The sequence below is a fragment of the Urocampus carinirostris genome, chromosome 6 (genome assembly GCF_059441175.1).
Source record: "Urocampus carinirostris isolate Australia breed hairy pipefish chromosome 6, RoL_Ucar_1.0, whole genome shotgun sequence".
In the NCBI taxonomy this organism is placed as follows: Eukaryota; Metazoa; Chordata; class Actinopteri; order Syngnathiformes; family Syngnathidae; genus Urocampus; species Urocampus carinirostris.
The window spans coordinates 22697537-22711555 of record NC_142354.1 but is presented as its reverse complement, the minus strand read 5'-3'; the positions used below and the strand labels follow the sequence as shown (position 1 = coordinate 22711555).

The 14019-nt window shown below is 38.8% G+C and overlaps 1 protein-coding gene across 1 annotated transcript; it reads left to right on the top strand.

Annotated features, from left to right (window-relative positions):
* The first annotated feature begins 5131 nt into the window (after window positions 1-5131).
* necap2 (NECAP endocytosis associated 2) lies at window positions 5132-13977 on the top strand. The gene is made up of 8 exons (XM_088337171.1): window positions 5132-5324; window positions 7330-7430; window positions 7533-7637; window positions 7740-7821; window positions 9704-9812; window positions 9897-10047; window positions 11374-11458; window positions 13259-13977. The coding sequence occupies exons 1-8, from the start codon at window positions 5230-5232 to the stop codon at window positions 13302-13304; spliced, it is 774 nt and encodes a 257-aa protein (XP_088193297.1). The 5' UTR covers window positions 5132-5229; the 3' UTR covers window positions 13305-13977.
* The last annotated feature ends 42 nt before the right edge of the window (window positions 13978-14019 follow it).

The window sequence follows — 14019 nt, the reverse complement described above, 5'->3', positions numbered from 1 at the left end:
TATTTTGTCACGGTACCAAATTATTGACTCTAGTATTGGGCCGGGCCATGGGAATATTGTCAGATATTAATCCGGTCTGTAGTACTACTGAAATGCAGTACTGTATATCCAACCTACAAAGTCTTTACGAAGCGCACAAGATTCAAAACTGAAAAAAAGGCATTGTGGGAAGTAAATTGGTCGTTCGGAACAAAATGAGGCGAGAGGCATTGTGTGAAGTAATTTGGTCGGCCTAAAAGATGTAAAGCAAATGGCTGACCGTATTTAAAAATTTGTCACCTTCAATGTTTAGTTTGAGCTGTGACTAAAATAGTGTGATAATGGGATGAGCCCTAATACCTCTTCATGTGTTGTCTATATCCCTAGTAGTGTAGTGGATAGAATTAGCTGATTCTGCCATTGTGATCCGGGTTCGATTACAGTTGCATTCAATGTTACTGATTAATATTTCCAATTTTGCCAGCATATGAGGCGCACACGTTCAAATTTCTGGCCAATTGGAGGTTTTGGGTGCGCCTTTTAAACCGGAAACTACGATACACCTTTCATAGAGTTTAAACAAGTACATCTTTATGACTTTATGAAGTGTTTGGAAAATGGAAGTGCATTTTGTTTGTTGGAACTGCGGCCAATCAGTCAGGGAATTCAGCAAATCATCAGACTTCGCCATAAGAATAATTGGCAGTCAAAGGGGTTGTCTAGGCAACCGTATACAGGATGATTTGTCCACCATCATGTGATTTCACACCAGATATTTTATATATGAATTTTGGTGGTATAGCCAAATGTCATTTTATGTTTTTGCAAATCATGAAAATGTTCCTAACAGCTAGCCATTTAACACATTCTTTTTAAATATGGGACCCACTTATGCCTTAAATCCTAAATGCTCTTTTTCATCCGATGCCCATTGCACAAGAAAATGTGGAATAGGTTCAGAAAATAACAATTGGTTACCAAAGTCTTCAGGAGTGTTCCAAAATTGTACTTGTCACTCCTAGATAAAAAGCTATATTTGATAGTTTTAACCGTTCGAATATCCATTAAGATAAAATGAACGTAAATCTGACAAGTTTTCAAGAAGATGAAAAATAATGCTGTAATGTTAGAACGATATTCACTTTGTCAAAAGTTAATTTTGTAGAGTTCCTATTTCCCGTTATGGACATTACAAATATAACACTCTGCTTTCAGCTTATTACCTCGCTTAGAACTCATTTAGGTTCCCAAAAAAATGTACTTGAGTTTCTATTTTGACTGTTTTTTTTTCTTTGCAACACTTCTGAATGGAACAGCCTCTTTCAATATGCATGGTTTTTGCTTTTTTCTGAGTGGCAAGTAGCAGTCACCTTGAAACTGGGGAAAGGTCGTATACATATGCTACTAAGTCTCTATTGCTATCGCAAAACTCAGGGTAGCATATTCATTCTCCAAATCTACACCTGTATCGTTGCCACATTGACAATTGCATTCAAATCCTTTCTGAGCAAGGTACAAACATGGAGACTCCTGATGGATTTTTGTAAGAAAGGCGTGTCAAACATGAGGCCGAAGGCAGGGTTTGGCCCGTCAAGGGTTTTAATCTGACACTCAATACAACGCGTAGTGAAGCGCAAGGGAAAAAAAACTACAGTTTTAAATATGTCCACTGGATGTCGCCAAAGCCAGTTGCCACTCACAAAGCAACTGTAGCTGTATTCTTTTGCTCTCTTCAGTTTCTCCTGCTCTTTATTTCTTTTCTCTTTTTCTCACTTCTCTCTCCCTTTCTCATTTACTCTACTTGTCTCTTTGTTGTTTCTCTTTCTCTCACAATTTCATGCTCTTTCTCTTGTTTTTTTCTTTTTCCATTTCATTCTCTTTTTCTTCCTCTTGTTTTTCTCTATGGCTCTCCTTTTTTGTCTGTCTCTTTCCATTTCATTCTCTCTTTCCCCCATTCCTTTCTCTTTATATGTATTTTTCTCATTTACCCTCTTTTTTTCTCCCTCATTCTCTCTCCTCTCTTTCCCTCCCTTTATTTCCTTTCTCACTCTCTTGTACTTTCTCCCTTTTCTCTTTTTTCTTTTCCTCTTTCTCTTCATATTTGTGTTTCCTTTCTCCTTAGCTGTCTCCCTTTTTTTCTTGTTTTAGCCTTCTTTCTCTTTCATCTTTTTATTTTCTATTATTTTCACTTTATTACCCCCTTTCTTCTTTTTCTCCATCTCTCTTTCTCTCCACTCTATTTTATGTCTTTCCTCTCTTTTTCAGCCCCTTTTTCTTTCTCTTTCTTTTTTTATATCTTGTTCTACCCTTCTCTCTTTGTCTTTCTTTTAATTCTACTATTCCGGATCCTGTGAGAATGCTTTTTCCATGAAGTGGCCAAGAGGAGTTTGACACCCCTTCTAGAAGATCCAATTCTGCCATTGCTACAAAGAGGAAGCCATTCAACAGAATGAACTTTCACTTTTTGAGTTTTGATCTCATGATGCTCTGTTCTCTCACAGCGTCAGTAGCGTAAGATTTATTTGATGTCATGTTAAGAATCCTGATGGAAAAACATCCCTTTAATAAACCCATGGATACGTAACTGTCTTGCATTTTTATGTGTTTATTTCCGAGAACGAAATAGCGAGTCGTGCACGTTAGCCAGCAGTCTGGCGTGAAATGATAGGAAGCCAGAAGCAGACGAGATCAATACCAATTGCCAGATTTGATATCGGACAGATGAGGTCAATACCGGACAAGACGGGACTGACAGGATAAATAATTACCGGTAAACAGGATATCGAAAATAAACAGGACAAACTAGACGGGAACGAAAGCTGGAGAGAATAATAAACAGGTCAAAAATAGACTGGAACGAAACTGGAAACCGATATTAAACAGGACAAAAATAAACTGAAACGATACCGGACAGGGAATACCAAAAGGAAACAGGACCGAGTCAAAACCCACGTCTTGCGGGGCAGAGGTTCATTGACGGACTGACAGAGGAAAAAATGAGAGCACTGAGCTTAAATAGCCGGAAAGCCAATCTGTCAATGAGCCGCAGCTGGCGCCACATGGGCGGGGCCAATTGGGTGCCAAGGCAACCGTGACATTGTCTTTAATGCTTTTGTACAGTCAGGCGGCGGCCATTTCATTAAAGGCAAAGAGGTGGAGGTTATGCAGAAGTTTAGAGATTAGAAAATTTTCATTTTTTCGTGCATAATTTTGGAGTTTATGTCTTGTCTGTTACTAGACCAGGGGTCTAAAACTCAATTTACTGGGGGGCTGTCAGATGTAGGGCTGGCTGAGGTTGGAGCTAAATTTGTGGTTCCGCAAGAAAACCTCTGATGAAAATGTTTTTTTTTTTTTTGAAACACTACTCAAGATCTAAAATAAAAAGATCAAGAATAAATAAATCACTAATGAATTAATCCACATCCCACTAGGGCTGCATTTAAAGGGGCGTCATGACCAGCCCAAGCCTTCATGGGGGCCCAAAGCAGAATTAGATTTGGGGCCCACTAGTACTTGATCATTTGCATTCCTACTAGAACTCATTCCATATTCTACTCCAGGGGTGGGCAACTATTTGGAGTCGGTGGGCGCATGTGACATATAATACTGGTTTTGAAACGACCACAATTAGAACAAAATAGTATATTAGGTCCCTGTTTTAAGCACTTAATTTGTTATTTACTTTAGGGATTTCTGATGTTGGATTTTTATTATAGTTCTGTAGTTTTTTGTAGTGTATCTGAAGTTTTATTTTTGTACTATTCTTGTTGTATTTCTGAAGTATTTTTTATGTAATATTTCCATAGTAGTATTTTTTTAGTATTTCTGTAGTACTTTTGTTGTATTTTGAAAGTAGATTTTTTTTTGTATATCTGTAGTATTTTAGTAGTATTTTTGTATTTTTACAGTAGTTTTATGATTATAGTATTTTTGGAGTATTACTGTAGTATTTTTTGAGTATTTTTGTACTCTCTGTTGTATTCTGTAGTAATTCCATGTAAGAATGTTTGTTGTAAAGCTGTAGTACTTTTGCAGTATTTTTGTAGTTCAGTAGTTTTATTTTTGTAGTATTTTTTTGATATTTCCATTGGAGAACTTCTGTAGTATCGCTATAGGTATAATTTGCACTATTTAGTTTACATAATTGTCCGCCATCTTGATGTAATGGGGGACCCACCAAAAAAAAAACCTGTATTTTTCTTCTTTTTTTTGCTTTTTTTCTGTTTTTCCTTGTTTTCTCTTTTTTCCCTTTATTTTCTTACTTTTCTTTTTCCCTGTTCCCCTTTCTCTTTCTTTTCTTTTCTATTCTTCATTCTTTCCTTCACATCTTGCCTTTTGTGTTTAATTTGACCACTAGATGTTGTTTTGTTGTATCGTGCAACTGAAAATGAGAGTGAATAAGCACAATTAAAAGTACAAACCACGGAGACTCAGAGTGACCAAACCGCACCATTTTTCATCTACCTCTCGACCCGCTAAACTTGGTGCTCTGGAGCCAGATGCAGGTCTTTGGCACTCATTTGTGGCTCCCTGGCGCCTTTTCAAAAATGTTTGATGATGGAAAAATATATGATTTCGATGGGACAGAACTGGAAGGAGAATGCAGTTTTTCCTGACGTCAGAATGATGGCAGCAAATTATCCATCCATCCATCCATTATCTGTTTACAGGGGTGCTGAAGCCTATCCCAGCTTTCTTCGGTCAGTGGGCAGGAGACACCCTGAACTGGTTGCCAGCCAGTGTCATTAAAGTGGATTGCGTCCTTAATCTATAGAGTTGTGTATGAAACAGCAGTTATTTTAAAAAATATAATTTGACAGTACAGAAGATAAACAAAGTTTAAACAAGTACAGTATGTTTATTGTTTATTTGTTCTTTGTTTGGAGCCGTCCAATTTCGTTGTCACAGCATATCCCATGTTGTACAATGACAATAAAGGCATATTCTATTCTATTCTATTCTATTGATTAGACAAATACATGAGCCTGAAAATTGTGTCCTTGAGTTTTAAATTAAGCTTTCTACTTCGCGGGTTTAGACTGTTGCAGGAAGTTTTTGGAACCCAACCCCTGAAAAGAATACTGTACTAGATTTTTCTTTACAGGCCGACGTGTGCATTTATTCTCCTGAACACTGGGGGCGCTGTGGCAAACACGCAGATCAACAACTCAAAGTTTTGTCCGCTCTGAACGAAAGCCGCTGAGGTGTGCAGCAAAAAGTCGGAAGTTTTACTAAGTGACAGTTGACGAAATGGCAGAAAACAACATTTATGAATCGATGCTGTGTGTGAAGCCCGAGGTTCACGTTTACCGGATTCCCCCGCGGGCGTCCAACCGTGGCTACCGGTAAGAAGACAAAGTTCGAATCACGAGACCCCCGGAACTGTCAAATCGCTAGCTTAAAATATAGCAAGTGCGCCCATTATCGGACATCTTCCTCACGTCAACAATTAGATTTTCTTTTTGTGACGTCTTCGCCTCTCAAAATCTAAATAAATATAAAACCCACACGCCTTAATAACATTTAAATTCATGCGCTATTGTCGTAGTCGTGTAAACAGTCACTTAAGATTTATTTTTCCCACAAAATCAGTCATCATTGATTTGGGTTAGGTTACAATGAGTATCAGTTTTTTTGTTGTTTAGTGCAATCAATTAATTTGCATTTTGAATATTTCATCGAATATGTTCAGGACTTCACCCAGACATGGACATTTCAGAATTTTTCCAATGCTTTTGTCAAATCTTTTTTCTATGGATTAAAACGTGATCTCAAAAGAACGAATGTGAACTCAGAACATGCTGGAGAAAACAATATTAAATTGTTTTGCTGGCTTCCAATTGCTAGAGAATTAAGTTTTAAAGTATTATTTTTTGAATCTTGTTGTAAAAGTTCTGTATTACATGCCGTTGCCTGTCAATGCCAAAGGTCCATCTTACCTCTGAAGAGCAAGATGACACTTTACACTAAAATACAATGGCGACCAGATGATGACGTTTCTGTATCTTGAGTCAGATCCGGAGGATTCTCTTGCTACCGGTGACCATGGAAACCAGTCTGTTTTATGTGGGGGAGCAAACCCCCACCCCAAATAAAACACCCGCCAGGTGGTACTTGCCCAAGACACACCAGAGGATGTAGTTCCCCTACATCCCTGTTGGTTAAGAGATCTGTGAACCGTGGTGAACTGTTCAGTTTGATTTCTTAACAGTGGCTTTCACAGCATTTCACATCTAAGCCCTTAGTCCGTCTGAATCTATCCAAACCTTAATTGGTATTTAATATCTCTAAAATATTTACTGCAGTTACAGCTGACAAAAAGCATGGATAATAACCTTGTAAAATTGCAATATTATTTAGGAATATGGCCACATTTACTGACAGATATTTTTTATTTGTGCACAAAATCCATCTTCCTTTCTTTCTTAAAGGAAATGTCACTTACCCTGTCATACAGATTATCTGTGCATTTCGGTTCCATCATGAAGTTGTTTTCTATCGCCATCGAGGCTAATGCTAGAAGTTGAGCCTGTCCTGTTGTATTTCTGGCATAGGTTTTTATTTTGACTTGAGGCTGCAAATGTCCATTCGAAAGAAGCAGTCGATACGGGGATTTTTTTCTTCGCAGTTTCATAGTGATACTTCCCGTAACACCTCTTAGCCCAGGGGTGGCCAACACGGTCTTCGAGAGCTGCATGTCCTACATGTTTTTGAAGTTCATCTACTCTAATAAAGTTGATTCCAATCACCTGGATCATTATCAAGCTCCTACGCAGCTTTCTAACAACCTGAAAATTTCCATCACCTGAGTTGGAGAACAGAAACCTCCAAAACACGCAGGACATGCAGCTCTCGATGACTAGGTGGGCCACCCCTGCCCTAGCAAATCATAGTTTGTAAAACTGTTGACTAGCAGGCCCTCACACGCTAACTTGCAATCTGATTGACTAAATCCACATCGTTATCGTCACTTATTTTATGCCTCAAGGCCTGCAGAACAGATGGTAAAGGCCTCAGGGAGTTCTGACTCTGGCAACAAGTAATGGCAGAATTTGTTCAGATAGATGCTTAAATATGAAAGCCCACATCTGGAAGCAGCCCAACCATCTTGATGTTTGAAGTCTGAAATGTGGCAAAAGGTCACAAAGTTCAAGGGGGCCAAATAGTTTTGCAAGCCAGTGTATATTATTAATTTTAAAATGGTCCAGGCCATGAAAATTTTGTCAGACATTTATTTGGGCTGTGCTACAGAAAAGGTTGGTGACCACTGACGTAGCGAATCATGTATATGGCACCTAGATTTATCTCCAGGTTTTCATTGAGCATTTCATTTTCCCCCTTCATTTTCAGTGCTGCCGACTGGAAGTTGGATGAACCTGCATGGAGCGGGAGAATGAAAATCACCGCAAAAGGAAAGATGGCCTACATCAATTTGGAGGATAAAAACACAGGTGATTGGAAAATGGCAAACATGTGTACATGTCCGAATCAGTTTCAATCGTGAAAAATGTTTAAATACTTGAGTGTTTACTGCAATTTGTTTATGTTTGCAGGAGAGCTTTTTGCCCAAGCTCCTGTTGAACAGTATCCGGGCAGCGTCGTTGAAGCCGTCACAGACTCCAGTAGGTACTTTGTGATCCGGATAGAGGATGGGAATGGTAAGACATCTATGTTTTTTTTAAAAAGGATTGTCACTTTGTTGTACTGCTACACATTTTGTTCAAGCATTCCGTTGTTCATTTTAATAATTTATTTTGTAGGCCGCCATGCTTTCATTGGTCTGGGATTTGCTGATCGGGGAGACTCCTTTGATTTCAATGTTGCTTTGCAAGATCATTTTAAGTAAGTTAAGCAAACACTTCGTTGTGTGAAATGTGTATTTCAAGGTGCGCAAAGTTGACTCAGTCGCATACTTCAAAATTCAAAATGTAGCCAAAATGCACACAATATCTTTTTTTGCTAGAAGGGGCATTTTGTAATAGAAACAGCCTTGTGAAACCATGAGAATTAAAGGATAAATTATCCAGTTACAAACTAAGTAATCAAATACATTTAAACAAAATATATGGATCTGCTTTTTACAAGCCTTTTCATGACAATATTGAGTCATGGCCGCTTTGGCTAAGAAGAGGAAGATATCCTCCCTTTAAGACTTCTCAAATTATGTTTCTTAAGATTTTGACACACCCATTTTTTATTATGCAACATTCACAGTTGTAAAACTGGAGATAGGACATTATTCAACTAAATGTGCCAGGGCTTAACCAAAACCGATTATAGAAATAGTCGACAATGAATGCCAATGTTGATTTCTCTCGTCGGACACATTTTCATGCACAAAGTTTGCAAAACAGATTTATCTTGGAAGTAACATGGTAATGCAAGAGCATTAAAAAAATGAGTCAGACAGTTGAACAAAACTGAGTCTGACTCGCCTCGGTAAGATTCAAGTAACATGTCAGCCATTAAGGTTTTGATGACATCCATTGTATATTTTATATGCGTATATTTTACTATAAAATAGAGCTTGATTGTTATGCCAGACTATGCCTGACAAACTTATTTGAAATTAAATGTCCTAAGAACAAACGTCATTTGTTAAAACGATAACGACAAATGTCAGTTGTTAAAACGGTTTGATTTCAAACTGTTGAGAATCGTAAAGTTCTTTTGTTACAGACTTTGCTGTTGACTGCTGAATGTAGTTTACAAAATGCATATAATATTTGTTTTATTTACTGTTGTACTGCTGCTAATGAGCCTGATTAGATTTACAGGGGTAAAAATGTTAACTGTTTTTTTAATGCATTATATGCCTGTTCCTAAAAAGATCAACAGAGCTTTATTTACGTATGTATTATGTCTCGACATTTAATCTTTGAAAGAATCCCCAGTACGTTCAAAAAGATCCATTAATGTCATTGTACCCATTGTTGTGTGTTAATTATCATTTGCTTCATAATTAAATCATCCATCCATCCATCCTTTATATTCACCGCATGTCCTCAGTAGGGTCGCGGGGTTGCTGGAGCCCATCCCAGCTCTCTTCGGGCAGTGGGCAGGGGACACCCTCAACTTTTTGCCTGCCAGTCACAGGGCACACAGAGACAGACAACGCGCTCGCTCATTTACACCTAGGGACAATTTGGACCGGCCATTTAACTTGACATGCATGTTTTTGGAACCCACACAAGCATGGGGAGAAAATGCAAACTCCACACAGGAGGTTCGATCTCATGACCTCAGAACTGGGCCGCACACGCGCTAACCACTGCGCTGCCGTACAGCCCTAATTGAATCATCTTCATGCTAAATTTAAAGGGACAGTGTACAATACTTAGTGCCTCCCAGTGGTCCAAATAAACAACCATTCAGTAAAAATACATTGATTTGAATAACAGGCAAAAATACATGAACTGATGTTTATTTCTATAAATAATCCTAGGTCGAAAAATTTCTATTTCTTTTACATAGCTCAATCCATACCTAGGAGTCGCCGAAATGCCTGTCCGCCATCTTCCTGCTACGCTGTGTTCATTTGGGACTTGTTTTCGTTAGCATTAGACAATGCAGTCCCATCTGGGGGTCAAATATTACACAATGTACCTATAGGATTAAAAACAATTGTCTGACTATTCGAATAATTGTTTCAATACTTGGAGACTAGTCGACTATTAAAATAGTCGTTCGAGACAGCCCTAGTAAATATTTCATATTTCAAAAGGTGGGTTAAGCAAGAAGGTGAGCTGGCAAAAATGGAGGCGACCCAGAACGCCGCACCGAAACTCGACCTCAGCTTCAAGGAGGGGGAAACCATCAAGATCAGCATTGGGGTGAGCATATTCCTCAAGCACTATGGTTCTATTTTTTACTGCAGGATAATGACATTTGGAAAATTGGCAATTTTACTGTGATAGAACATCAAGAAGAAGGACACGTCTGGTGTGAAACCACGCCCTGTGGCTGGGGGGCTGCTCCCACCACCTCCAGGCGTCAAGGCAGCCGGCATTATACCGCCTCCTGGCAGCCAGCATACAGTCTCACCTGCACAGCCACAAACAAATACTGGTGATTATATTTCTTCTCTGAAAATGTCATTAGCTCTGGCAGGGGTAGGAAACTTACGATTTTCCCTTTGACCACTGGAGATAAATTTAACTTCACAAATCTTAACATATTTAGGCTGGGAGTACTACACCGCATTTTTGCCTCTAGCGCTCGGAGTGCTGTAGTGCTTTTCTACCTTGAAATTGGTAAAAAGAAAGGTTTTTATGATTTGTATTGATGATTCTCTCAGCCCAAGGGTGTCAAACATGCGGCCCGTCTAGGGCTTTAACCCGGTCGGCGAGACAACACTGAGAGAAGCACAAGAGAAAAATTCCCTGCAGTTTTTAAAAAGTCCACCTAATGTCACCAAAAGCCAGACACCACTGGAAAGCAACTGGAGCTGTATTTTTCTATGACTGACTCTCTCTCTCTCTCTCTTTTTGTTTGATCTAAACACACCTCCGTTATTATCAAAGTTTTTTAAAAAAAGACAAATAAACCACGTGCTTCAAGACTTTTAAAATGAGTGCTTGTAGATTTCAAAGATGTCAAAAAGTCACATTCGTAAAACAGAATAAAGGACAAATAAATACTCCATTCCCAAGTTTAGACCCATGACGTGTATAATACTTCTGTTACCTTCTCGTTTTAAGTCTTTGGTTATGTATTAGTGACTTATTCATGACGAAATAAACTTAAAATGAACTTCAGAGATCTTAAGTAACTGCGAAATAGAGAGAAATTTTAATTTGGGTATTTTTTTAATATGGGGCGGAGGCATTATGATTTTATCAAGCGTCACAAGGTGAAATAAAATGCGCTGTAGAACGAGGGTTTGTCTGGAGAGCTGGTTTGGCAGTTTTGTTGAATTTCTTCTTAAATGGTTAAATGTAAATGCATTTAAATGGTGTTTTACAATGTGCTTCACACTTACCCATTCACATACTTCTGGCAGCGTCAACCATGCAAGGCAACTACCTGCTTATCGGGGGCATTAGGGATTCAGTGTCTTGCCCAAGGACACTTTGACATGCAACACGGAGGAGCCGGGAATCGAACCTGCGACCTCTTGATCCCGAGCCGAGCGCTTTACCTCCTAAGCTACTGCCGCCCCAAAATATATGATGAGCCTCCCCCCCCCCCCCCAAAAAAAAAACTGAATATTTTGCTATCAATGGTTTTTTTTTTTTTGAGTCAAAAAGGTTTCCAACACTTGATCTAAGTAGTACCACGTATATTTAAAAGGGGTTGTTGTTTACTCATACATGTAAATACAATATGGTGCAACCATTATTTTATGTGTATGTGCCAATTTCAGCACTCATATTTAATGTGCCTTTATTTTAGTCCCTCTTTTAGACTTTGGGTCTCCTGTTCCTGTAACTCAACCCAACGCTGACTTGTGGGGGGATTTCACATCTGCAGGCTCTAAGTAAGTTCTACAACTTAAATGAATGATTGAAAATCTGTTACATGAGAAAAAAAGGTATATACAGTGGCCTGCGAAACTATTTGGCCCCCTTGAACTTTGTGACCTTTTGCCACATTTCAGACTTAAAACATCTAGATATAAAACTGTTATTTCTTGTGAAGCTTCAACAATAAGTGGGACATAATCATGAAGTGGAACACACTTTATTGGATATTTTAAACTTCTTGAACAAATAAACGAAAAAATTGGTGTGCAAAATTATCATGCCCCTTTAATTTCAGTGCAGCAAACTCTGTCCAGAAGTTCAGTGAGGATCTCTGAATGATTCAATGTTGATCTAAATGACTTACGATGATAAATGGAATCCACCTGTGTGTAATCAAGTCTCTGTATAAATGCACCTGCACTGTGATAGTCACAGAGGTCTGTTTAAAGCGCGGAGATCATCATAAAGCACGAGGAACACACCAGGCAGGTCCGAGATACTGTTGTGGAGAAGTTTAAAGCTGGATTTGGATACAAAAAGATTTCCCAAGCTTTAGACATCCCAAGGAGCACTGTGCAAGAAATAATATTGAAATGAAAGGAGTATCAGACCACTGCAAATCTACCAAGATCGGGCCGTCCCCCTAAACTTTCAGCTCATATAAGGAGAAAACTGATCAGAGATGCAGCCAAGAGACCCATGATCATCTGCATGAACTGCAGAGGTCTACAGCTGAGGTGGGAGAATCTGTCCATAGGATAACAATCAATCGTATATTGCACAAATCTGGCCTTTTATCGAAGAGTCGCAAGAAGGAAGCCGTTTCTTAAAGATATCCAAATAAGTGTCGTTTAAAGTTTGCCACTAGCCACCTGGGAGAGACACCAAACATGTGGAAGAAAGTGCTCTGATCATATGAGACCAAAATCGAAATTTTGGGCAACAATGCAAGACGTTATGTTTGGCGTAAAAGCAGCACAGCTCATCACCCTCAACACACCATCCCCACAGTCAAACATGGTGGTGGACGCATCATGGTTTGGGCCTGCTTTTCTTCAGCAGGCACAGGGAAGATGGTTAAAATTGATGACAGATGGATGGAGCCAAATACAGGACCATTCTAGGAGAAAACCTGATGGAGTCCGCAAAAGAACTGAGACTGGGACGGAGATTTGTCTTCCAACAAGGCAATAATCCAAAACATAAAGCAAAAGCTACAATTATCAAGGTGTTAGAATTGCCAAGTCAAAGTCCAGACCTCAATCCAATCTAGAATCTGTGGAAAGAACTGAAAACTGCTGTTAACAAACGCTTTCCATGCAACCTCACTGAGCTCGAGCTATTTTGCAAGGAGGAATGGGCAAAATGATCAGTTTCTCGATGTGCAAAACTGATAGAGACATACCCCAAGCGACTTGCAGCTGTAATCGCAGCAAAAGGTGGCGCTATACAGTATTAACTCAATGGTGCTGAATAATGTTGCACACCCACTTTTTAATTTTTTTATTTGTTAAAAAAAGTTTGAAATATGTAATAGTGTGTTCCACTTCGTGATTATATCCCACTTATTGTTGATGCTTCACAAGAAATTAGTTTTAAGTCTGAAATGTGGCAAATGGTCAAGTTCGAGGGGGGGGGGCAAATAGTTTTGCAAGCCACTGTATTTTATAAGCCAATTGGTAATTTTTTATCAGTACAAAGTTTTGCAGAGATCAGGGATAGTTCCCTTATTAAATTTACCATTTGTTCGCTCAATTGTATTTCGATTTTCCTTGTTTTTCACCATCACCTTCTTATGTGCTTCTTGTTAACAGCTCGAGTAAAGATTCTACAAACTCAGGCTGGGTGCAGTTCAGTTGAGTGGGACAAATGCACAGACACTCTGATTGTGGACATTCCGTGGAAGGGAAGATTGTGAAGGAAAAGAAATGGAACACAGGGCAAACTGGTCCAATAATGTCAAAGCACTCACCCCTTGAGGGTCATTACAAATGTTTTTGTACTTACGATCTTCCCTTTTTACTCCCCTATGTAGCAGGGATTCCGTTTTTTGTTTGTTTTAAAGAGTTGGGAAACCTCCAAAGTTTGCGATGGTTGTTTTAGCCTCAATCGCCGGGATTTTGTTAGTGACAATCACATGGCGTTTTTTGATAATCAATTTAAATGCATCAGTTATAAACATCCGGTCAATGCCATTTTTCAGGTCGTGGGAACATTTTTAGTATTATTTTTTTGGGACGGGTAGAATTTGTGTTTATTAACGGGATTATTTTTAGAAGTTCCTGCATTTCTGAGCTCATTTATGGATACGTTGCTATTTTTATGAATTGTTTCACCTTTTCACATTTAGCTAAAGAGCTATTACAACTTCACGTTTTCATGTTTGTCTGTCGTTCGCCCTGAGTTTGTGTGCCCTCGTCTGTGTGCCTTTTACCAAAAATGAAATCTCATTTAAAGTTGCACTGTGTTTGAAGTGCCTTTCGGAAAACATGTATAAATTGTAAACCTCTCTGTAAATAAAAAATATACTGGATTTCACTGGGGTTTTTTAAAAAAAAATTAAGGACAGTGTATT